A 19595-nucleotide genomic window follows, 5' to 3' on the forward strand; every position below is an offset into this window, starting at 1 on the left:
GAAGAGGTCGCAAGAATACACAGAAGAACTGTACAAAAAACATCTTTATGACCCAGATAATTACAATGGTGTGATCACTCACCTAGAGCCAGACATCCTGGAATATGAAGTCAAATGGGCTTAGAAAGCATCACTATGAATAAAGCTAGTGGAGATAATGGAATTCCAGTTGAGCTATTTTAAATCCTGAAAGATGATGCTGTGAAAGTGCTCCACTCAATATGCCAGCAGATTTGGAAAACTCAGCAGTGGCCACAGGACTGGGAAATGTCAGTTTTCATCCCAATCCCAAAGAAAGGCAATGCCAAAACATGCTCAAACTACCACACAATTGCACTCATCTCACACGCTAGTTAAGTCATGCTCAAAATTCTCCAAGCCAGGCTTCAGCAATACACAAGCTGCGAACTTCCAGACGTTCAAGCTGGATTTAGAAAAGGCAGAGGAACCAGAGATCAAATTGTCAACATCCTCTGGATCATGGAAAAAGCAAGAGAGTTCCAGAAAAACATCTATTTCTGCTTTATTGACTATGCCAAAGCCTTTGACTGTGTGGATCACAATAAACTGTGGAAAATTCTGAAAGAGATGGGACTACCAGACCACCTGACCTGCCTCTTGAGAAACCTGTATGCAGGTCAGGAAGCAACAGTTAGAACTGGACATGAAACAACAGACTGGTTCCAAATAGGAAAAGGAGTATGTCAAGGCTGTATATTGTCACCCTGCTTATTTAACTTATATGCAGAGTACATCATGAGAAACACTGGGCTGGAGGAAGCACAGGCTGGAATCAAGATTGCTGGGAGAAATATCAATAACCTCAGATGTACAGATGACACCACCCTTATGGTATAAAGTGAAGAGGAACTAAAGAGCCTCTTGATGAAAGTGAAAGAGGAGAGTGAAAAAGTTGGCTTAAAGCTCAACGTTCAGAAAACGAAGATCATGGCATCTGATCCCATCACTTCATAGGAAATAGATGGGGAAACAGTGTCAGACTTTATTTTTCTGGGCTCCAAAATCACTGCAGATGGTGATTGCAGCCATGAAATTAAAAAATGCTTACTCCTTGGAAGGAAAGTTATGACCAGCCTAGATAGCATATTGAAAAGCACAGATATTACTTTGCCAACAAAGGTGTGTCTAGTCAAGGCTATGGTTTTTCCAGTGGTCATCTATGGATGTGAGAGTTGGACTGTGAAGAAAGCTGAGGGAAGAAGAATTGACGCTTTTGAACTGTGGTATTGGAGAAGACTCATGAGAGTTCCTTGGCCTGCAAGGAGATCCAACCAGTGCATCCTAAAGGAGATCAGTCCTGGGTTTTCATTGGAAGGACTGATGCTAAAGCTGAAACTCTAATACTTGGCCACCTCATGCGAAGAGTTGACTCATTGGAAAAGACCCTGATGCTGGGAAGGATTTGGGGCAGGAGGAGAAGGGTATGACAAGGATGAGATGGCTGGATGACATCACTGACTTGATAGACATGAGTTTGAGTGAACTCTGGGAGTTGGTGATGGACAGGGAGACCTGGCGTGCTGTGATTCATGGGGTCACAAGGAGTCGGATACAACTGAGCGACTGAATTGAACTGAAGGTTCTTATTCAGGGAAGCTCCTATCTGCTTCCTGGTGGCTCAGACAGTAAAGCTTATGCCTGCAATGTGGGAGACCTGGGTTCGATCCCTGGGTGGGGAAGAGCCCCTGGAGAAGGAAATGGCAAACCACTCCAGTACTCTTTCCTAGAAAATTCCCCGGATGGAGGAGCCTGGTAGGCTATAGTCCATGGGATTGCAAAGAATCGGACACAACTTAGCGACTTCACTTATTACTTATCACTTCAGGTGGCTCAGTGGTGAAAAATCTGCCTGCAATGCAGGAAATGTGAGTTTGATTCCTTGGTTGTGAAGATGCCCTGGAGTAGGAAATGGTCCCATGGACAAAGGAGCCTGGCCCCTACAGTCCATGGGGTCACAAAAGAGTCCCACACGACTGAGCATGTGTACACGAGTAGGGTGCATATTTAATCTGTAGATCTATTTGCAGAGTGTTACCATTTTGACAATCCATGAGTACAAGATGTATCTCCATTTGTTTTAGGTGTTCTTTAATTTCTCTCCACAGTGTTGTATAGTTTTCGGTATATACCTTGCACTTTTGTCAAATTTATTCCCAAGTATTCTTTTGAATGCTATGGTAAATAGAATTGTTTTCATAATTTAATTTCCAGAGTTTTTATTGCTGTTGTATAGAAATGCAATTGGTTTTGGTGTATTGTTCCTATATCCTAAAACTTTGCTGAAGTAGTTTATTACTTCTAAAAAATTTCTAGTGGATCTCTTAGAGTTTCCTATATGCACGATTATGCCATTTTGCAAATATAGTTTAATTTTTCCTTTCCAGTCTTGATGGCTTTTATTTGATATTTTCCTTGCCTAGTTGCTTTGACTAGACATCTGTACAATGTTGAATAGAAGTGACTTGAGTGGATATGCTTGTCTTGATCTTAGGAGAAAAGTTTTCAGTTTTTTACTGTATGATGCACCTATAGATTTTTGTAGATATTAGTTGAGAAATTTCTCTTCTACTCTTGGATTTTTGAGTGTTTTTTTTTTTTTTTTAATCTTGAAAGGGTGTTGGATTTGTCAAGTACATTTTCTGAAATAGTTACATTTTTGTCCTTTGTTCTATTTCTCTGGTGCATCAATTACATTGATTAATTTTCATATGTTGGATGCACCTTTGCATTCCTTGAATAAATCCCACTTGGTCATAATGTATAATTATTTCTTTAAGTTGTTGGATTTTATTTGCTAGCAATTTGTTGAGGACTTTTGCAATGTGTTTATCTATTTTGTTTAGTATGAGGGTAATTCTGGCTTGATAGAGTGAATTGGAAAGTGTTCCCTTTTCTATTTTTAAATTTTTAGGGAAAAATTTGAAAAGCGTTGGTTATTTGTTATTTTTCTTTAAACATTTGGTAAATGACCAGTGAAGATTTCTTGTCCTGGGCTTTCCTTTGTGAAAAGTTTTAAAAATTACTCTTCAGTCTCTTTACTTGTCACATTGTGGTTGCTCAGTTGCCCAGTCACGTCTGCTTCTCTGCAACCTCATGGACTGCAGCAGGCAAGGCCTCTCTGTCCCTCACCATCTCCCGAAGTTTGCTACAGTTCATGTCCATTTCATCAGCGATGCCATCCAGCCATCTCATCCTCTGATGCCCTCTTCTCCTTCTGCCGTCAATCTTTCCCAGCATCGGGGACTTTTTCAATGAGTCAGCTGTTTGCGTCAGATGACCAAAATACTGGAGTTTCAGCTTCAGCATCAGTCCTTCCAATGAATATTCAGGATTGGTTTCCCTTAAGATCGACTTGTTTGATCTTCCTTGCTCTCCAAGGGACTCTCAGAAGTCTTCTCCAGCACCATAGTTTGAAAGCATCCATTCTTCAGCACTCCACCTTCTTTATGATCCAGCTCTCACAACCGTACATGACCACTGGGAAGCCATAGCCTTGACTTTATGGATCTTTGTTGGCAGATTAATATTTCTGCTTTTCAGCACACTGTCTAGGTTTCCTGTCAAGAAGCAAACGTCTTCTGATTTCATGGCTGCAGTCACAATCTGCAGTGATTTTAGAGCCTAAGAAGAGTAAATCTGTCAGTACTTCCACCTTTTCCCCCTCTATTTGCCATGAAGTAATGGGGCTGGATGCCATGATCTTAGTTTTTTTTTTTAATATTTAGTTTTAAGCCAGCTGTTTTACTCTCCTCCTTCACCCTCATCTAGAGGCTCTAGTTCCTCTTCACTTTCTGTCATTAGAGTGGTATCATCTGCATATCTGAGGTTGTTGGTATTTCTCCCGCCTATCTTGATTCCAGCTTGTAACTCATCCAGCTGGCATTTCTCATGATGTGCTCAGCATATAGATTAAACAAACAGGGCAATAGCAGACAGCCCTGTCATACTCCTTTCTCAATCTTGAGAAATCCTTTCACAATCTTGTCATATTCCTTTCTTACTTTCATAGGTGTATTTATATTTGGCACTGCTTCTTGAATAAATTTTGGTAGCTTGTGTCTTTTTCAGTGTTTGTCCATTTCATCTTGGTTATCTAATTTGTTGTCGTATATTTCAGAGTATTCTCTAATAATATTTTTGTTTCTATAAGGTCAGTAATGACATGTATGCCCAAAGATACAGCTTTATAATCATGGTTTTATGCTGTCATCTTTTAAATCATATAAGAGAAAAATAGAATTAAGACAAAAATATATTTATACTGTCTTTTATATTTACTGATGTAGTTAGCTTTACCAGTGTATTTTATTTCTTTGTGTAAATTTGAGTTACTGTCTAGTATCATTTTAGCCTGAAGGGCTAACTTCTTTTTGATTTCTTGTAGATCAGGTCTGCTACCAACAAATTCTCTCAAATTTTATTTATCTCTGAATGTCTTAATTTCTCCTTCGTTTTTGAGTGATGAGTTTATACTAGGCTTCCCTGTTGGCTCAGACTGTAAAGAATCTGCCTGCAATGCAGGAGACTCAGGTTTGATCCCTGGGTTAGAAAGATCCCCTGGAGAAGGGAATGGCAACCCACTCCAGTATTCTTGCCTGGAGAATTCCATGGACAGGGGAGCCTGGCGGGCTATGGTCCATGGGGTTGCAAAGAGTCAGACACGACTGAGCAACTAATATTTTCACTTACTAGATATGGAATTCTTTATTGACAGTTTCTTTCTTTCAGCACTTTGAATGTCATCCCACTGTTTTCCTACCTTCATGATTTCTGATGAAAAATTAACTGTTAAGGTTTTTGAGAGTCCCCCTATATGAAGATTTGCTTCTCTGTTTCTACTTTCAAGATTCTTTCTTTGTCTTTAACTTCTGATGTATGTCTAAGCTGTGGACCTCTTTTAAGTTTGTCCTTCTTGGATTTCATTGAGGTTCTTGGTTGAGATGTATAGATGAATGTTTTTCATCAATTTGAGAAGTTTTGGAAATTATTTCTTCAAATATTTTTACTGTGTTGTTCTCTCTCGCCTCTTTTTCTAGGATTCCTTTTAAATGTATGGTGGGATGCTCAGTCATGTCTTCAGGTCTAAGGTCTGTTCACTTTTCTTCATTCTTAAATCTCTCTTCTTCTGATTGGATCATATTGATTAACCTGTCTTCAAGGTTACTAATTCTTTCTTCTGTCTGCCTTAATTTGGTGGGGAACACTTGTAGTAAATTTTTAATTTCAGTTATTGTATTTCTCAACTCCAGAATTTTTATTTGGTTCTTAAAAAATATTTTTTTTTTCCTATTTTAATTGATATTCTGGATTTGGTGAGACACAATTCTCATACTTTTCTTTAGTGTTTTGGGCATGGTTTCTCTTAGTTTCTTTAATATAATTAAAATAGTTAATATAAAATATTTGTCTACTTGGTCCAGCATCTGAGCTTTCTCAGGAACAGCTTCAGTTAGTTGCTTTTTTTCTCCCAGTGTATGTGCCACACTCTGTTGTTTATTTGCATATTTCTTGACTTTTTGCTGAAAGCCAGACATTTAATATAATGCAGCAACTTAAAAGTCAGATTCTTCCCAGTATTTGTTGTTGCTGTTTGTTGTTGCCTGCTTCTTTAATAACTTTTCCTAACTAATTTTGTAAAGTTGTGTTCTTTGTCATAAGTAGCCACTGAGGTCTGTTTAATAAGCTCTGTGGTCAGATAGTGATTCAACAGATACTTCCTTAGATTTTAGAACCAGTCAGTCTCCCTGTGTTTTATGAGGGGCTCTTTGTGTCCCGCAACGTGTCTTCAACACTTAGCTATGAAGTTGACAACTCTACCTTAGCCTTCTCTTCCTGCTTGTGCAGGGTGTCATGTCTGACACATGTGAGAATTTAAGGTTTTCCCAGGACTTTCTTGACTATTTGTACAGCTTCAGTCATGTTCACAGCCCCATGAATGCATGACCTCCTAGATTTCTAGGAACGTGCCAGAGATTTTCAGTTATCTATGGACATCTCATTCTCCATATTTTCCTTTCACGTTTTATGATTAGCTTATTGTTTTTCTCAACCATTATCCGCTACCTTCGGCAGCTGATTTGTTCAACAATTGCTTCTGATGGTTTTCAACAAATACCACAGGATGAAGGCTATTCCACAATGAGCAAACTCTGAGTCAGGTACCATAAAGCCAGTCTTGCCAGTGGGGTCTTCCAAGGAATCAGGTCAAATAATGACGTTTTCCTGGGAATGGAATTTGAAAGACCTTCAGTCCTGTTTTTCCCCCTTCAGTGGCTTCCAGGCAGCTGATTTTCACCATGAATGCAGATTCTTGGCTTTTAAAATTACCATGGATTAGCGGAGGGAAGAATGAAAATAAAGCAAGTCCAAGTGTCACAAAGCTCACTCATCTTATCAAGATTTAGCTGCTGTTCTTGAATACACACTCCCTAGATTTCTACAGGTCTTTGGTTAATTTTGATTTGGAAAAAATAGAATCTGACAGTTTTTTGCCAATACTCTTGTTGCTTTTACAGAGGAGAGAATTTTCAGAGGTCCTTACTTGTGTCAACTACGAATTGGCACTTGCTAAGGGCATTAGCCATCTGCCTCTGCAGGAATTAAATCATGTGCTGCTGCAGTTGTTGACCTTTGAGATGTCCTGAAGGGAGTTCAGGGTGGAAAATAGAAACAAGGCACTTTGTGCTCTAGAAAAACTGGTGAAACAGGTCTTTAAATAGTTAGATATTTTCAGGAACTGATTTCACGAGCCCAATCCTTGGATCTCCTCATATCTGGAAAAGCACTAAATCCCTTCATGGTGACATCAGCTCCTTGTGACTAGCAGAAAACCTTTTGTAAGATAACTGCTTGATTACATTGAACTCCCCCTTCACCAAAATTACATATATTGACCTTTTCCCCACAACCTCTTTGGAGCAGTTCCTCAGAGCTATCTGAGGTGCTGTCTCCCAGGCAACAGTCCTCATTTGGATCCAAATAAAACTTAATTCACAACTCTCACATTGTATGTCTTTTTTAAGTCAACACTTGATGTTTTCACTGATGTCACTAGAATACTTTTGTGAATCAATTTGGCCTCTCATATTTTGTTATATCATTTCAAATTAAAGCCAGTTGTCTTAGCTTGGATTTTATTGGAAGCAGAGCCTGAAGTAAAGACTTGTGTGCATGTAGTTTATTTGAAAGTTTGATTCTAGGGAGCAGGGGTGAAGTAGCAGAAAAAAATGAAGAATGGGAAGGAGGACAAGTCAATATAAGAGCATGTTACTGAGCTCACTGCTACAAACAATGGAGGCTTAGCTGTACCAGGACCTCCATGGAAGCCATCTTCCCAGGCCAGAAGTGAATGCATTTTTTCCATCAGCTTTTGTCTTTCATTGTTTGAGGATTACCTACAAGATTCTTAACTCCCTAACATGTCCAAGTCTCAAACTGCTATGGAGTTAATGTGCCATCCAGACATTGGTGGCAGAGGGTAGTACTTGCAGGAGGCACTATATCAGCACAAAATTAATCAAAGCTCTCAATGATATTATCTTCCCTAGATGAGACTGTGATCAGAGGAAGGCAAGAGAACATGAATAGAGTACCTATGTATTTGTTTGTTTGTTTTTATAAAAGTAATTTATGAAATAAATTCAAATAAAAGCAATAGAAAAAAATTTTACTCTAAATAACATATATGCTATATTTAATGTTTCCATCTCAAATGTCTATACTATTATTACTAAGATGTACTTTATATATAAATTTATATAGTATATCAATGTTTATTAATTTTGACCCAAGTTTCTCTAAGTAGAGCTGTGTGTTAGTTTCCATTTTATTTATAATTTTAGGTGCTATTTTATATTAATGTGCAATTCATTAAATTCATCCTTAACAATCTACTTTCTTCTATTTTGGTGCTGTGTAACAGAATTAGATTTCTAGTCCTAGGGCACTGAAAGGTGATAGCAAGTTTATGTTACATTTTGCAGTTTATTAGATATGTTTGGAAGAAGACATGTCAGATGCTTAGATTAAGAAAATTTGGACTTTTCCAAGTGCCTTATGATCCTAAAGGAGAAAAAGAAGTATTAGTATAGAAGTTTCAACTCTCTAAGTATTACTAAAATTTTATTATTTTTTTAATAACAAAAATCTTATGGAGTTATAAGTAGCATTATGCTGCAGTGTCATAGCAAGATGGATGGAGTAGAAGGATGTGTGTTCATCATCTTCTGCGAAAACTGCAAATTACAACACGCTGCTAAACAACCATTGATAGGAGAATGTTGGATCCCACCAAAAAAAGATACCCCATGTCCAAGGGCAAAGGAGACAACCCAACGAGATGGTAGGAGGGGTAAAATCAGGTTTAGAATCAAAAGCTCATACCTGCCAAAGATGCATGGAGGGTTCAAACAAAACCTTGTGTGTACCAGGACCCAGAGACCCCACAGAGACTGAGCCAGACCTGCCTTTGAGTGTTTGAGTGTTTCCTGTGGAGGCATGAGTCAGTAGTGGCCTGCCACGGGGATAGGGACTCTGGCTGCAGCAGACCCGGGTCATGCAGCATGTGGCAGAAGTCCTCTTGGAGGAGGTTGCCATTAGCCTCACCACAGAGCTGCTGAGCAGATGACTCACAAACTCCACAACAATTTTACCAAATAAATTCTTGCACTGTTAAGAAAGTTCTAGGACCCACAACAGATTTCCCAACCTGGGGATCTGGCAAAGGGACTGAGAACCCCCAGGGAATTTGATATCACTAACTCAAGTTAGCCTTGTGCAAGTCAATGAAACTATGAACCATGCCGTGTAGGGCCACCCAAGACAGAAGGGTCATGACAAAACACAGTCCACTGGAGAAGAGAATGGCAAACCACTTCAGCATTCTTGCCTTGAGAACTCTAGGAACAGCATGAAATGGCAAAAAAATATGGCACTGAAAGATGAACTCCCCAGGTTGGTAGGTGCCCAACATGCTACTGGAGAAGACTAGAGAAGTAATTCCAGAAAGAATGAAGAGACAGAGCCAAAGCTGGAATCAAGATTGCTGGGAGAAATATCAATAACCTCAGATATGCAGATGACACCACCTTATGACAGAAAATGAAGAGGCGCTAAAGAGCCTCTTGATGAAAGTAAAAGAACAGAGAAAAAGCTGGCTTAAAACTCAAAATTCAGAAAACTAAGATATGGCATCTGGTCCCATCACTTCATGTCAAGTAGATGGGGAAACAATGGAATCAGTGAGAGACTATTTTCTTGGACTCCAAAATCACTTCAGATGGTGACTGCAGCCATGAAATTAAAAGACGCTTGCTCCTTGAAAGAAAAGCTATGACAAACCTAGACGGCATATTAAAAAGCAGAGACATTACTTTGCCAACAAAGGTCCATCCAGTTAAAGCTATGGTTTTTCCAGTAGTCAGGTAGGGATGTGAGAGTTGGACCATAAAGAAAAGTAAGCACTGAAGGATTGATGCTTTTGAACTGTGGTGTTGCAGAAGACTCTTGAGAGTCTCTTGGACTGCAAGGAGATCCAGCCAGTCCATCCTAAAGGAGATCAGTCCTGAATGTTCATTGGAAGGACCGATGCTGAAGCTGAAAGTCCAATACTTTGGCCACCTGATGTGAAGAACTGACTCATTTGAAAGGACCCTGATGCTGGGAAAGACTGAAGGCGGGAGAAGAGGATGACAAAGCATGAGGTGGTTGGATGGCTTCACCGACTTGATGGACATGAGTTTGAGTAAACTCCGGGAGTTGGTGATGGACAGGGAGGCCTGGCATGCTGCAGTCCATGGAGTCACAAAGAGTCAGACACGACTGAGCGACTGAACTGAACCTAAATGAACACTGGCCTGGATTTTGTCAGGTCGATATTTATTTTATGCCAACAAAGAAAATTTTCAGATTGTTATATAGTATTATCTGTCTACTAGGTAATATTGATCTGTGATTACCAGCATTCCCTGGTGACTGAGACAGTAAAGCATCTGCCTGCAATGCAGGACACTCAGGTTCGATCTCTGGGTCAGGAAGACCTCCAAGGAAGTGGCTACCCTCTCCAGTGTTCTTGCCTGGAGAATTCTATGGACAGAGGAACCTGGTGGGCTAAGAGTCGGACATGACTGAGTGGCTAACACATACGTGATTAAAGCACAACTTCCAAATTAATGACTAAAGGATCAGGTCTTCCCTTCAGGGCTTAGAGGACAGAGCATTGAAACAGCATTGTTCTCAGGTCTTGAAACCAGGTAGAATTTTTTTTGCTGGATTTTAGGCTCATTGGGGAACTGTGACTCCCTTCTGCTTTCCAGTTTCTTCCTTATGTGATGGGAATATCTGTCTTAAGCCTGTTCCACCATTGAATTTTAGAAGAGGATAACGTGTGTTCTAGTTTTCACAGATTCACAGATGGAGAGAAATTTTGCTTCATAGTGGATGGTACCCAGAGCCTCACCCATACCTAATTTAGATGATTAGATAACCAGATGATTTAGATAACCAGATTTGGAAACTTTCTTATTGATACTTAGATGAGATTTTGAATATAGAATTAATGTTATAAATGTTTAAGACTCCTGAGGATGTTCAGATGGGGTGAATGTATTTTGCATATGGTATAGACATAAATTTGGGGAGAGGACGTAGGTAGACTATAAGGTGTTAGACAGTGTCCTTCCAACATTCTTGTCCACTATGAACCTCAGGATGTGATTTTACTTGGAGGTAAGATCTTTGCAGATACAGTTAATTAAGAAGAGGAAGGCAATGGCACCCCGCTCCAGTACTCTTGCTTGGAAAATCCCATGGACGGAGGAGCCTATTGGGCTGCAGTCCACGGGGTCGCTGGGAGTCGGACACGACTGAGCGACTTCACTTTCACTTTTCACTTTCATGCATTGGAGAAGGACATGGCAACCCACTCCAGTGTTCTTGCCTGGAGAATCCCAGGGACGGTGGAGCCTGGTGGGCTGCCGTCTATGGGGTGGCACAGAGCCGGACATGACTGAAGTGACTTAGCATAGCATAGCATACTGAATTAGGATGGATTCTAAAGCCAATGACTGGTAACTTTAGAAGGCCATGTGAAGTCACACAGACACTCATCCACACAGGTGAGATAGTCCTGTGAAGACAGAGGCGGAGATTGGAAGGATGCATTAAGGAGCACCAAGAATTGCCAGCTGTCACCAGAAGGTGGAAAAAGCAAAGAAGGATTCTTCCCTAAAATCTTCACAGGAAGCATAGCATTGCTGATACCTTAATTTTAGACTTCTAACCTCCATAACTCGAAGAGAACAAATTTGTTATTTTAGAAATTTAAGACTTCTATTTTGTGGTATTTTATTACAGCAGCTGGAGGGAATTAATGCAATTTTGTGCTCAGACATGATGGGAGTGACTAAAGAGGAGTTGGAGGTTTTAGAACACATAGATATAGGGCAATAAAGCATTTACTTGTCAAATATAGCACTGATTACTAAGTTCGCACTGTAGTATTTTTAGGAATTGCACAAAGACTATATCTTTCAGCTATTTGAGAAATTGTGCTATTATTGATAAAATAATTTTTTAGAGATTCAGGACCCTATTAAATTCTTTTTCCCTAGGATCTTTACCCAGGAATCGAACCAGGGTCTCCTGCATTTTTGCAGGCAGATTCTTTACCAACTGAGCTATCAGGGAAGCCTGGCTCTTTACCAGGTAGCGTCAGGTATGTCCTTGGTGTATGCTCAAACGTGCCTACTCAATTTACCAATGCTATGTTAACGAGATACTAATAATTTTTTGTTTTCACCCAGCCTTTCATATTTCACGATCATGTGTACTTTATCCATAAAATGAAAGCATTTAACAGTGAAGCCTGAGAAAAGGAAAGGGAATAAATATATATGTGAAAAGGTCATGAGTCACTGAACATTTCTCATAAGCAGAAACTATAGTGGAGATTAAAATGGTATTTTTTTCACAGTCCTATGAAGCTAACCAACCAAAACTAAATTTTAGATGGCTCATCCTTTTCTGCTTGTTTTATCTCTTCTGTCATCTCCCTTCAAGGCACATCAGAAGCATCATTTCTCCCAGGATGCTATTCTTGAGCTCCAATTCTAGATAATCACCCCACAGCTAGAAGCTTGCTCCTCAGTGCTCTTTCGGATGTCTCATTGCGGTGTAATGATTTGTTTCTGTGATTGTCCTCTCCACTTGATTATCAGCCCCAAGGAAGTTCATTGGACTAGATAGGCTGCTTAATTTTTTTTGAATATGAACATGATTCATTTTTAAAAACAGCTTTAACAGTGTGAGTGACACAAAATAAAATGCTTATATTTAAAGTGTGCAGTCTAATAAGTTTTGACATATGAATGCACTCATTGGACCATCACTATAACAAGAGAGCAAACATACTCATCATCCCCAAAAGTTTCCTAATGAAGATGAGATATATTTAAACGAAGCTCTAGAGGAGAAGTTTATTGTAGAGAATTTAAAGAATTCTGACAAAAAAAGTCAGTGGATTGGTGGAAATTTATATAATTTGAAGCAGCTAAATCAGAAGCACCAGGCAGACCATTGAGCTAGATTTCAGAGACTCATCCTGACCTGTTGAAATCCTTTCCTTGAACTATAAGTGAAGTGAAGTCACTCAGTCATGTCTGACTCTTTAGGACCCCATGGACTGTACTCTACCAGATTCCTCCATCCATGGGATTTTCCAGGCAAGGGTACTGGAGTGGGTTGCCATTTCCCTTCTCCAGGGGATCTTCCCAACCCAGGGATCGAACCCAGGTCTACACGCATTGTGGGCAGATGCTTTACCATCTGAGCCACTAGGGAAGCCTGTGGCTCAGATGGTAAAGAATCCGCCTGTAATGTGGGAGACCTGGGTTCCATCCATGGGTTGGGAAGATCCCCTGAAGAAGGGAAAGGCTACCCATTCCAGTATTCTGGCCTGGAGAATTCCAAGGACTGTACAGTCCATAGGGTCACAAAGAGTCAGAAAGGACTGAGCAACTTTCACTTTCATTCTATTCCTTGAACCATAGCTAGTCAATAAATGGTGTCTTGGGTTTGATGTCAACCTTGGTGAGTCTGGAGGTCAGTAAGAAGCAACAAAAGAAGCAACAATACTGTCATTCATTAATTCTAAAGGAGTTTTCCTGGTGGCTCAGATGGGAAAGAATCTGCATGCAATGTCGGGGACCTGGGTTTGATCCCTGAATCAGGAAGATGCCTTGGAGAAGGAAATGGCTACCCACTCCAATATTGTACAGCTTTTGTTCACATGTTAACTCCTTCAAATGAGGAGGCATCTTATAATTGTAATACAATATGTCATAGTTTGATGAGCATTTTTCTTGTTATTAGTATATAAAGTAATAGTCATTTTTATTAATTTATTTTAATTGGAGGATAATTACAGTATTATGGTGGTTTTTGCCATACATCAATGTGAATTGACCACAGGTGTACATCTTTCACCCCACCATCCTAAATTCCATTTTGCCTTATATATTACCAAAAAATCTTCTACTTCTCTATGGTTAAGAGATCAGAGACAGAATGCCCATTATGTTGTCTGTAGGTTCAGTTGCCTCCTCAGCATGCTTGATTCTGTATTCTTGGCCAGTCTTCAGAGGTATGGCTGTTGCCATAGGGTGCAGTAACAGTCAGTTGGAAAGACTCAGGAAAATAATAGAGCCATATGATGATAAAATGACCTGATGTACCAGTGAGATGTTATTCTTTCCAAAAAGAAACTAGAACTATATTCAAAATTCCTCCAAGTCATTGTGTAAATAAAGGCATGTTTCAAAGTTCCACCAAAAATAGACAAATAAGTGGGAACAGAGTAAAGGACTAATCAAAAGCAGCAGGAAGAACTTGAAAAATGAACCTTTTGCAAGTCATAAAGTTGTTGTTGTTTAGTTGCTAAATCATCTGACTCTTTTGTGACTGCACTGACTATAGCTCACCAGGCTCTTCTGTCCATGGGATTCTCCAGGCAAGAATACTGTTGTGGGGTTGCCATTTCCTTCTCCAGGGGATCTTCCTGACCCAGGGATCAAACCCAGGTTTCCTGCATTGCAGGCAGATTCTTTACCATCTGAGTCAAAAGCTTAATATTTTAATAGTTTATTTTTCAGATCATGATCTAAGTCTTGGACAGTGAGACACTTTATCATTGCCCAAAATAGTATAATAAGGTATTACATTCCACAGTATCTTTAGTTATTTCAGGTCCTTGGAAATGTTACTGAAACTTGAGTAGGCCATGGGAAAAAAGGAGATTTAAAGAGAGACAAAAACATTGGTTTGGCAGTTTCCTTAAAGCAAGTTTTCAGTGTTCTGGTACAATCAAAGAGTTGGCTTAAAAATAAGGTGGATACATCGAGCTTTTCTCAAAGATCCGTGTTTCCTCCATTACAGTCACTCTGACAGATTTATTAGTCTCTTTGTCTTCTTTTTTTGTTTCACTTTTTTCTCCTATCAGTAATGGAGAATGATTCTCAATTCATGCAAATGAATATTACTATACAGATAAGTGTAGCTGACATTCACTGAATGCTAATTTTATTATTCAGATTTAACATGTGCATAAATTAAGTTGTGTTGTTCAAGTTTCTTTATACAATTGTTATGAAATGAATACTTCCTAAGCTAAAGTCATTCTCTTATTAACTTTGTTTTTACACTTCTTTATAAATATACCTATGAAGACTATTTGCCTTCCCTATTTTTTAGAAAGGAAGAATTATAAGTAGAAGGTTAACAATAGGAAGGATGTGCATTAATTTGCATAAAATTATTGTTAAGGAGAAAATTGCAAGTATTGTAATGTTGAGATTGCATGCAGTACATAACAATTATGTCATTATACTTTAAATATTCTGTTATTGGTCATAATTGTCAACTTTTAAGAATAACCTTTGAGGAACAATAGGTTAAGGAAAATGGTTAGGGAGAAGATCAGTGAGAAATCTTATTGGAGAGTGTGGCAGAGACCAACTAGCTATTCACCAAACTAGCTTCTCCTCTTCTTCTTGACCACACAGTTAAATCGTATTTCCTAGCCTTCTTTCTACTCAGGTACAGCCATGTGTTAGAGATCTATCCATTCCCATGTGAACAGAAGTGACAAGTTCCATTTCTCGGATTGGCTTGTAGATTCTGATAGGTAATTCTCCAACCTCTTCTTCACCAACTCGGCACAGCTGGGCCTGGGGCCCTGGAAAACCACATGGTGGAGATAAGAAGCCACAGATAGGACGGCCTCTGACGTCATGAATGGCTGCTGAGGCGAAGGCTCCTCACTGCTTAGAAAAAAGGTGTGTTTGATTTTATACGAGAAATAAACTTCTATTGCATTTGAGCTATCATACACTTTTTAGTTTGCTACTATAAACTAGTATTACCTTAATGCATACAAATGGAAGCAAAGAATTTCTGGGTAACCCATTCTTAATTTTTAGTATGCTGTTGAATCCACCAAAATTGTGTGTGCATACTCAGTCGCTTTAGTCATGTCTGACTCTTTGCGACCATATGGACTGTAGCCCATCAGGCCCCTCTGTCCGTGGGGTTCTCCAGGCAAGAATACTGGAGTGGGCTGCCATGTCCTCCTCCAGGGAATCTTTCCAAACCAGGGATCGAACCTGCATGTCCTGTGACTCCTGCATTGAAGGTGGTTTCCTTACCACTGTGTCACGGGGAAAGCCCCCACCAAAACTACATTGTCTTAAAAAGATACCCTTTATTTTTTATTAGTGAAAGATTTCATTGCTATAACACAAGCAGTTGTTATTTGTACGGACTCTATTATTAGTTGGTGACAACAAAAAATAAGGAAATCTTTGACATAAGGGGACTTTAAAATTGTGTTGAGGCAAAAGTCATAGGTTTTTATTTTTATTATTTACATTGACTCTGAAAAAGAAAAAAAAGATCCAGAATGCTATGAAAAATATGTTGGTTTCTTCATGGTTGGTGTTGTGTTTGGATTGTGTATGTTATCTTTATATTCAGCAGTGTGTGTAAGATTTCCCTCTCTCCCTCCCTCCTTTCAGCCAAGTGACTTACCTAATGTGTGTCTGTAACTAGAGAGGTGGATTAGGGATCTGCTAGAGGATAGATCTGGACTGGAGGTAATGTTTGAATTTAATGGATCCTTAGAAATAAGTTCATTCTATGCCATTATTTTATAGATGAAGGAAATTATTCCTAGGAGGCATGCATTCTTATAGTGCTTACTGTTTACATAACATTTTGTATCATCTCATTTATTCTTCAAGACTTATCATTTGAGGAATTGTTACCTCCATATTTGTAACTGAGAAGTTGAAAACTTAAAAGTAAACATATTTAAGATTTCCAACTCCTTTGAAGATGATGAACCCTTCAGTAAAGGATTAAAATGATTTATACACATCAGTTCAGTTCAGTTCAGTTGCTCAGTCATGTCCGACTCTTTGCGACCCCATGAATCGCAGCACGCCAGGCCTCCCTGTCCATCACAAACTCTTGGAGTTCACTCAGACTCACATCCATCGAGTCAGTGATGCCATCAAGCCACCTCATCCTCTGTCGTCCCCTTCTCCTTCTGGCCCCAATCCCTCCCAGCATCAGAGTCGTTTCCAATGAGTCAACTCTTTGCATGAGGTGGCCAAAGTACTGGAGTTTCAGCTTTAGCATCATTCCTTCCAAAGAAATGCCAGGGCTGATCTCCTTCAGAATGGACTGGTTGCATCTCCTTACAGTCCAAGGGACTCTCAAGAGTCTTCTCCAACACCACAGTTCAAAAGCATCAATTCTTCGGTGCTCAGCCTTCTTCACAGTCCAACTCTCACATCCATACATGACCACAGGAAAAACCATAGCCTTGACTAGCCAGACCTTTGTTGGCAAAGTAATGTCTCTGCTTTTCAATATGCTATCTAGGTTGGACATAACTTTCCTTCCAAGGAGTAAGTGTCTTTTAATTTCATGGCTGCAGTCACCATCTGCAGTGATTTTGGAGCCCAGAAAAATAAAGTCTGACACTGTTTCCACTGTTTCCCCATCTATTTCCCATGAAGTGGTGGGACCGGATGCCATGATCTTTGCTTTCTGAATGTTGAGCTTTAAGCCAACTTTTTCACTCTCCACTTTCACTTTCATCAAGAGGCTTTTTAGTTCCTCTTCACTTTCTGCCATAAGGGTGGTGTCATCTGCATATCTGAGGTTATTGATATTTCTCCTGGCAATCTTGATTCCAGCTTGTGTTTCTTCCAGTCCAGCGTTTCTGCATATAAGTTAAATAAACAGGGTGACAATATACAGCCTTGATGAACTCCTTTTCCTATTTGGAACCAGTCTGTTGTTCCATGTCCAGTTCTAACTGTTGCTTCCTGACCTGCATACAGATTTCTCAAGAGGCAGATCAGGTGGTCTTGTATTCCCATCTCCTTCAGAATTTTCCACAGTTTATTGTGATCCACATCTAGTGGCAGATAAAGACATTGCAAGGGCAAAGACGGAGATTTCCTGGTCCTGCAAGATCATTTCCTTCGTGGTCTCCTTCCCATGGAGACTGAGTGAAATTGCTGAGTAGGGCAAGGGCAGAACAATGGAATGTGTTACCTGCTCTTGAGATAAAGTAACCTTACCTCTAGTTCATGGGACATACCTAACAAGAGGTCCAGCCTTCAAAGGTGTTTTTCCATTGGTGAAAATAGTAAGGGATATGCCTTAGTCTGTTAAGCTGCTTTAACATAATATCAGAAACTGAGTGGCTTATAAACAACAGAAATTTATTTCTCACAGTTCTTGAAGCTGGAAATTCAAGGCACTGGCAGATTGGATATCTGGTGAAGGTCTGCTTCCTGGCTCAGAGATGCTGTATCATCTTATGTCCTTACATGTTGGAAGGGGCAAGAACACTCTGGAGTCTCTTCTATGAGGACATTAATTCCATTCACGAGGACTCTACCTTTGTAACTTAATCAGTCCTAAAGGTGCTACTTCCAAATATTATAGCATTGTGTGCCAGGATACAACATAAGAATTTTGGAACAAGTTGGGGTAAGGGGAAACACAAACATTCAGTCTATAGCAGGATGGAGAGAAGTACATATACATCCTTTCTCAAGGGAATGAGAGACTCAGGTGGCCTTCTCCTCTCTGTGATTCAAGGTAAAGACATGAGGACAGAGAAGAGTTCTTCCCTATAAAAATGACTCTTGTTTTTAGAATTCAGAACTTAATTTTCCATATCCAAGAAAACTGAATAAAGAATGACATGTCTTTCAGTTCAGTTCAGTTGCTCAGTTGTGTCCGACTCTTTGCAACCCCATGAACCGCAGCATGCCAGGCCTCCCTGTCCATCACCAACTCCTGGAGTCCACCCAAACCCATGTCCATTGAGTCGGTGATGCCATTCAACCATCTCATCCTCTGCCATCCCCTTCTTCTCCTGCCCTCAATCTTTCCCAGCATCAGGGTCTTTTTCCAAATATTAAAGGGAAAATAATTCCTCCTTGAAAATTATTATTCTGTCTGGCAGCTCTGTGCACTTTCTTTCTGAAGTCCTTGAAAGTAGAAAAGCCCTCATACTATGTGAAGGCAAGGGAATGAGCTAAGGAGTCTTTTGAGAATTGTTTCTGCCTAGCGATGCTAAGGTTGAACGACGCTGTGGTGTGATGTACAAGTGCAATAAGAACATTGTAATTGCTTATTATCTTTGCTATTTTAAGTGGCTTTCAGTTAAAAAGATTGTACTAACTAAATAATCTGGAATTTCTAAAATTGTTTTACTTTCTTTGAACTTTAGCAACCCTATTTTAATTATTTAAAATATTGAAACTCTTGAACTCTTGAAACTCTGAAACTCTTGAACTCATCCAGCCTTTAAACTCTTGAACACCATTAGCCTTTGAGTGTAAACTAGGATCCATTTTTCCCAGTAGAATAGAGAATAGAGTAATTGTGTGCTCAGTGGAGTCTGACTCTTTGTAAACCTTCGGACTGTAGTCCTCCACGCCCTTCTATCCATGGGATTTTTCAGGCAAGGATACTGAAGTGGATAGCCATTTCCTTCTCCAAGTGATCTTCCCAATCCAGGGATCAAACCCTTATCTCCTGCATTGGCAGGCAGATTCTTTACCACAGCGCCATTGGGGATTTACCCAATACTAGTTCTAATACTTATATTCTTAAAGAGTCATATTAAGATTTAGATATGTTGAAGAAAGGATCTCCCTCAGAAAAAAGGGAGCATTTTTGAAAAGAAACAGATTAAGGGAATCTTTGAAAAGGTCGTATCATTCAGCAACTGCAAGTTTAGTGGAAGAATCATCTGTAAGCTTCTGAAATTCAGTCGTCCTCAATGTGATTATGTATCATAAGAGAGAGATTTGTACAAGATCTTGCTAAGAGACAGTCTTTATTGGAGGCTTCTAGAGACTCTTCTAGCCTGATTAACTGTGTTAAGTCTTAACTGTGATTGAATACTTCTAATCTTAGCCACAAGTGGGTGACCGTGACATATCAGCAAGTTCTTGTATCTTTTGAATCATCAAGGGACATTTGAAATACAG

General features: G+C 39.6%; 1 protein-coding gene across 43 annotated transcripts in view; it reads left to right on the top strand.

The window, feature by feature from the left end:
• The window catches only part of LOC147369959 (uncharacterized), a 650726-nt gene that overhangs the window by 349352 nt on the left and 281779 nt on the right, over window positions 1–19595 (top strand). For 16 of the 43 annotated variants that reach the window (XR_015168215.1, XR_015168218.1, XR_015168216.1 and 13 more), the window contains one exon: window positions 15190–15350. The exons of 25 other annotated variants lie outside the window; for them this stretch is intronic. Coding sequence is in view for 12 of the 18 variants with exons in the window: in XM_086413051.1 (XP_086269177.1) it covers window positions 15310–15350 (41 nt within the window). In the remaining 6 variants the exon portion in view is untranslated. Of the gene's footprint in view, window positions 1–15189; window positions 15351–17823; window positions 18323–19595 lie in introns of those variants that run through there. 2 more of the 43 variants (XR_015168220.1, XM_086413052.1) reach the window with 2 other exon arrangements.

The sequence above is a fragment of the Bos grunniens genome, chromosome 7 (genome assembly GCF_055505025.1).
Source record: "Bos grunniens cultivar Pamir isolate PY7600 chromosome 7, Bosgru_T2T1.0, whole genome shotgun sequence".
Taxonomy (NCBI): Eukaryota; Metazoa; Chordata; class Mammalia; order Artiodactyla; family Bovidae; genus Bos; species Bos grunniens.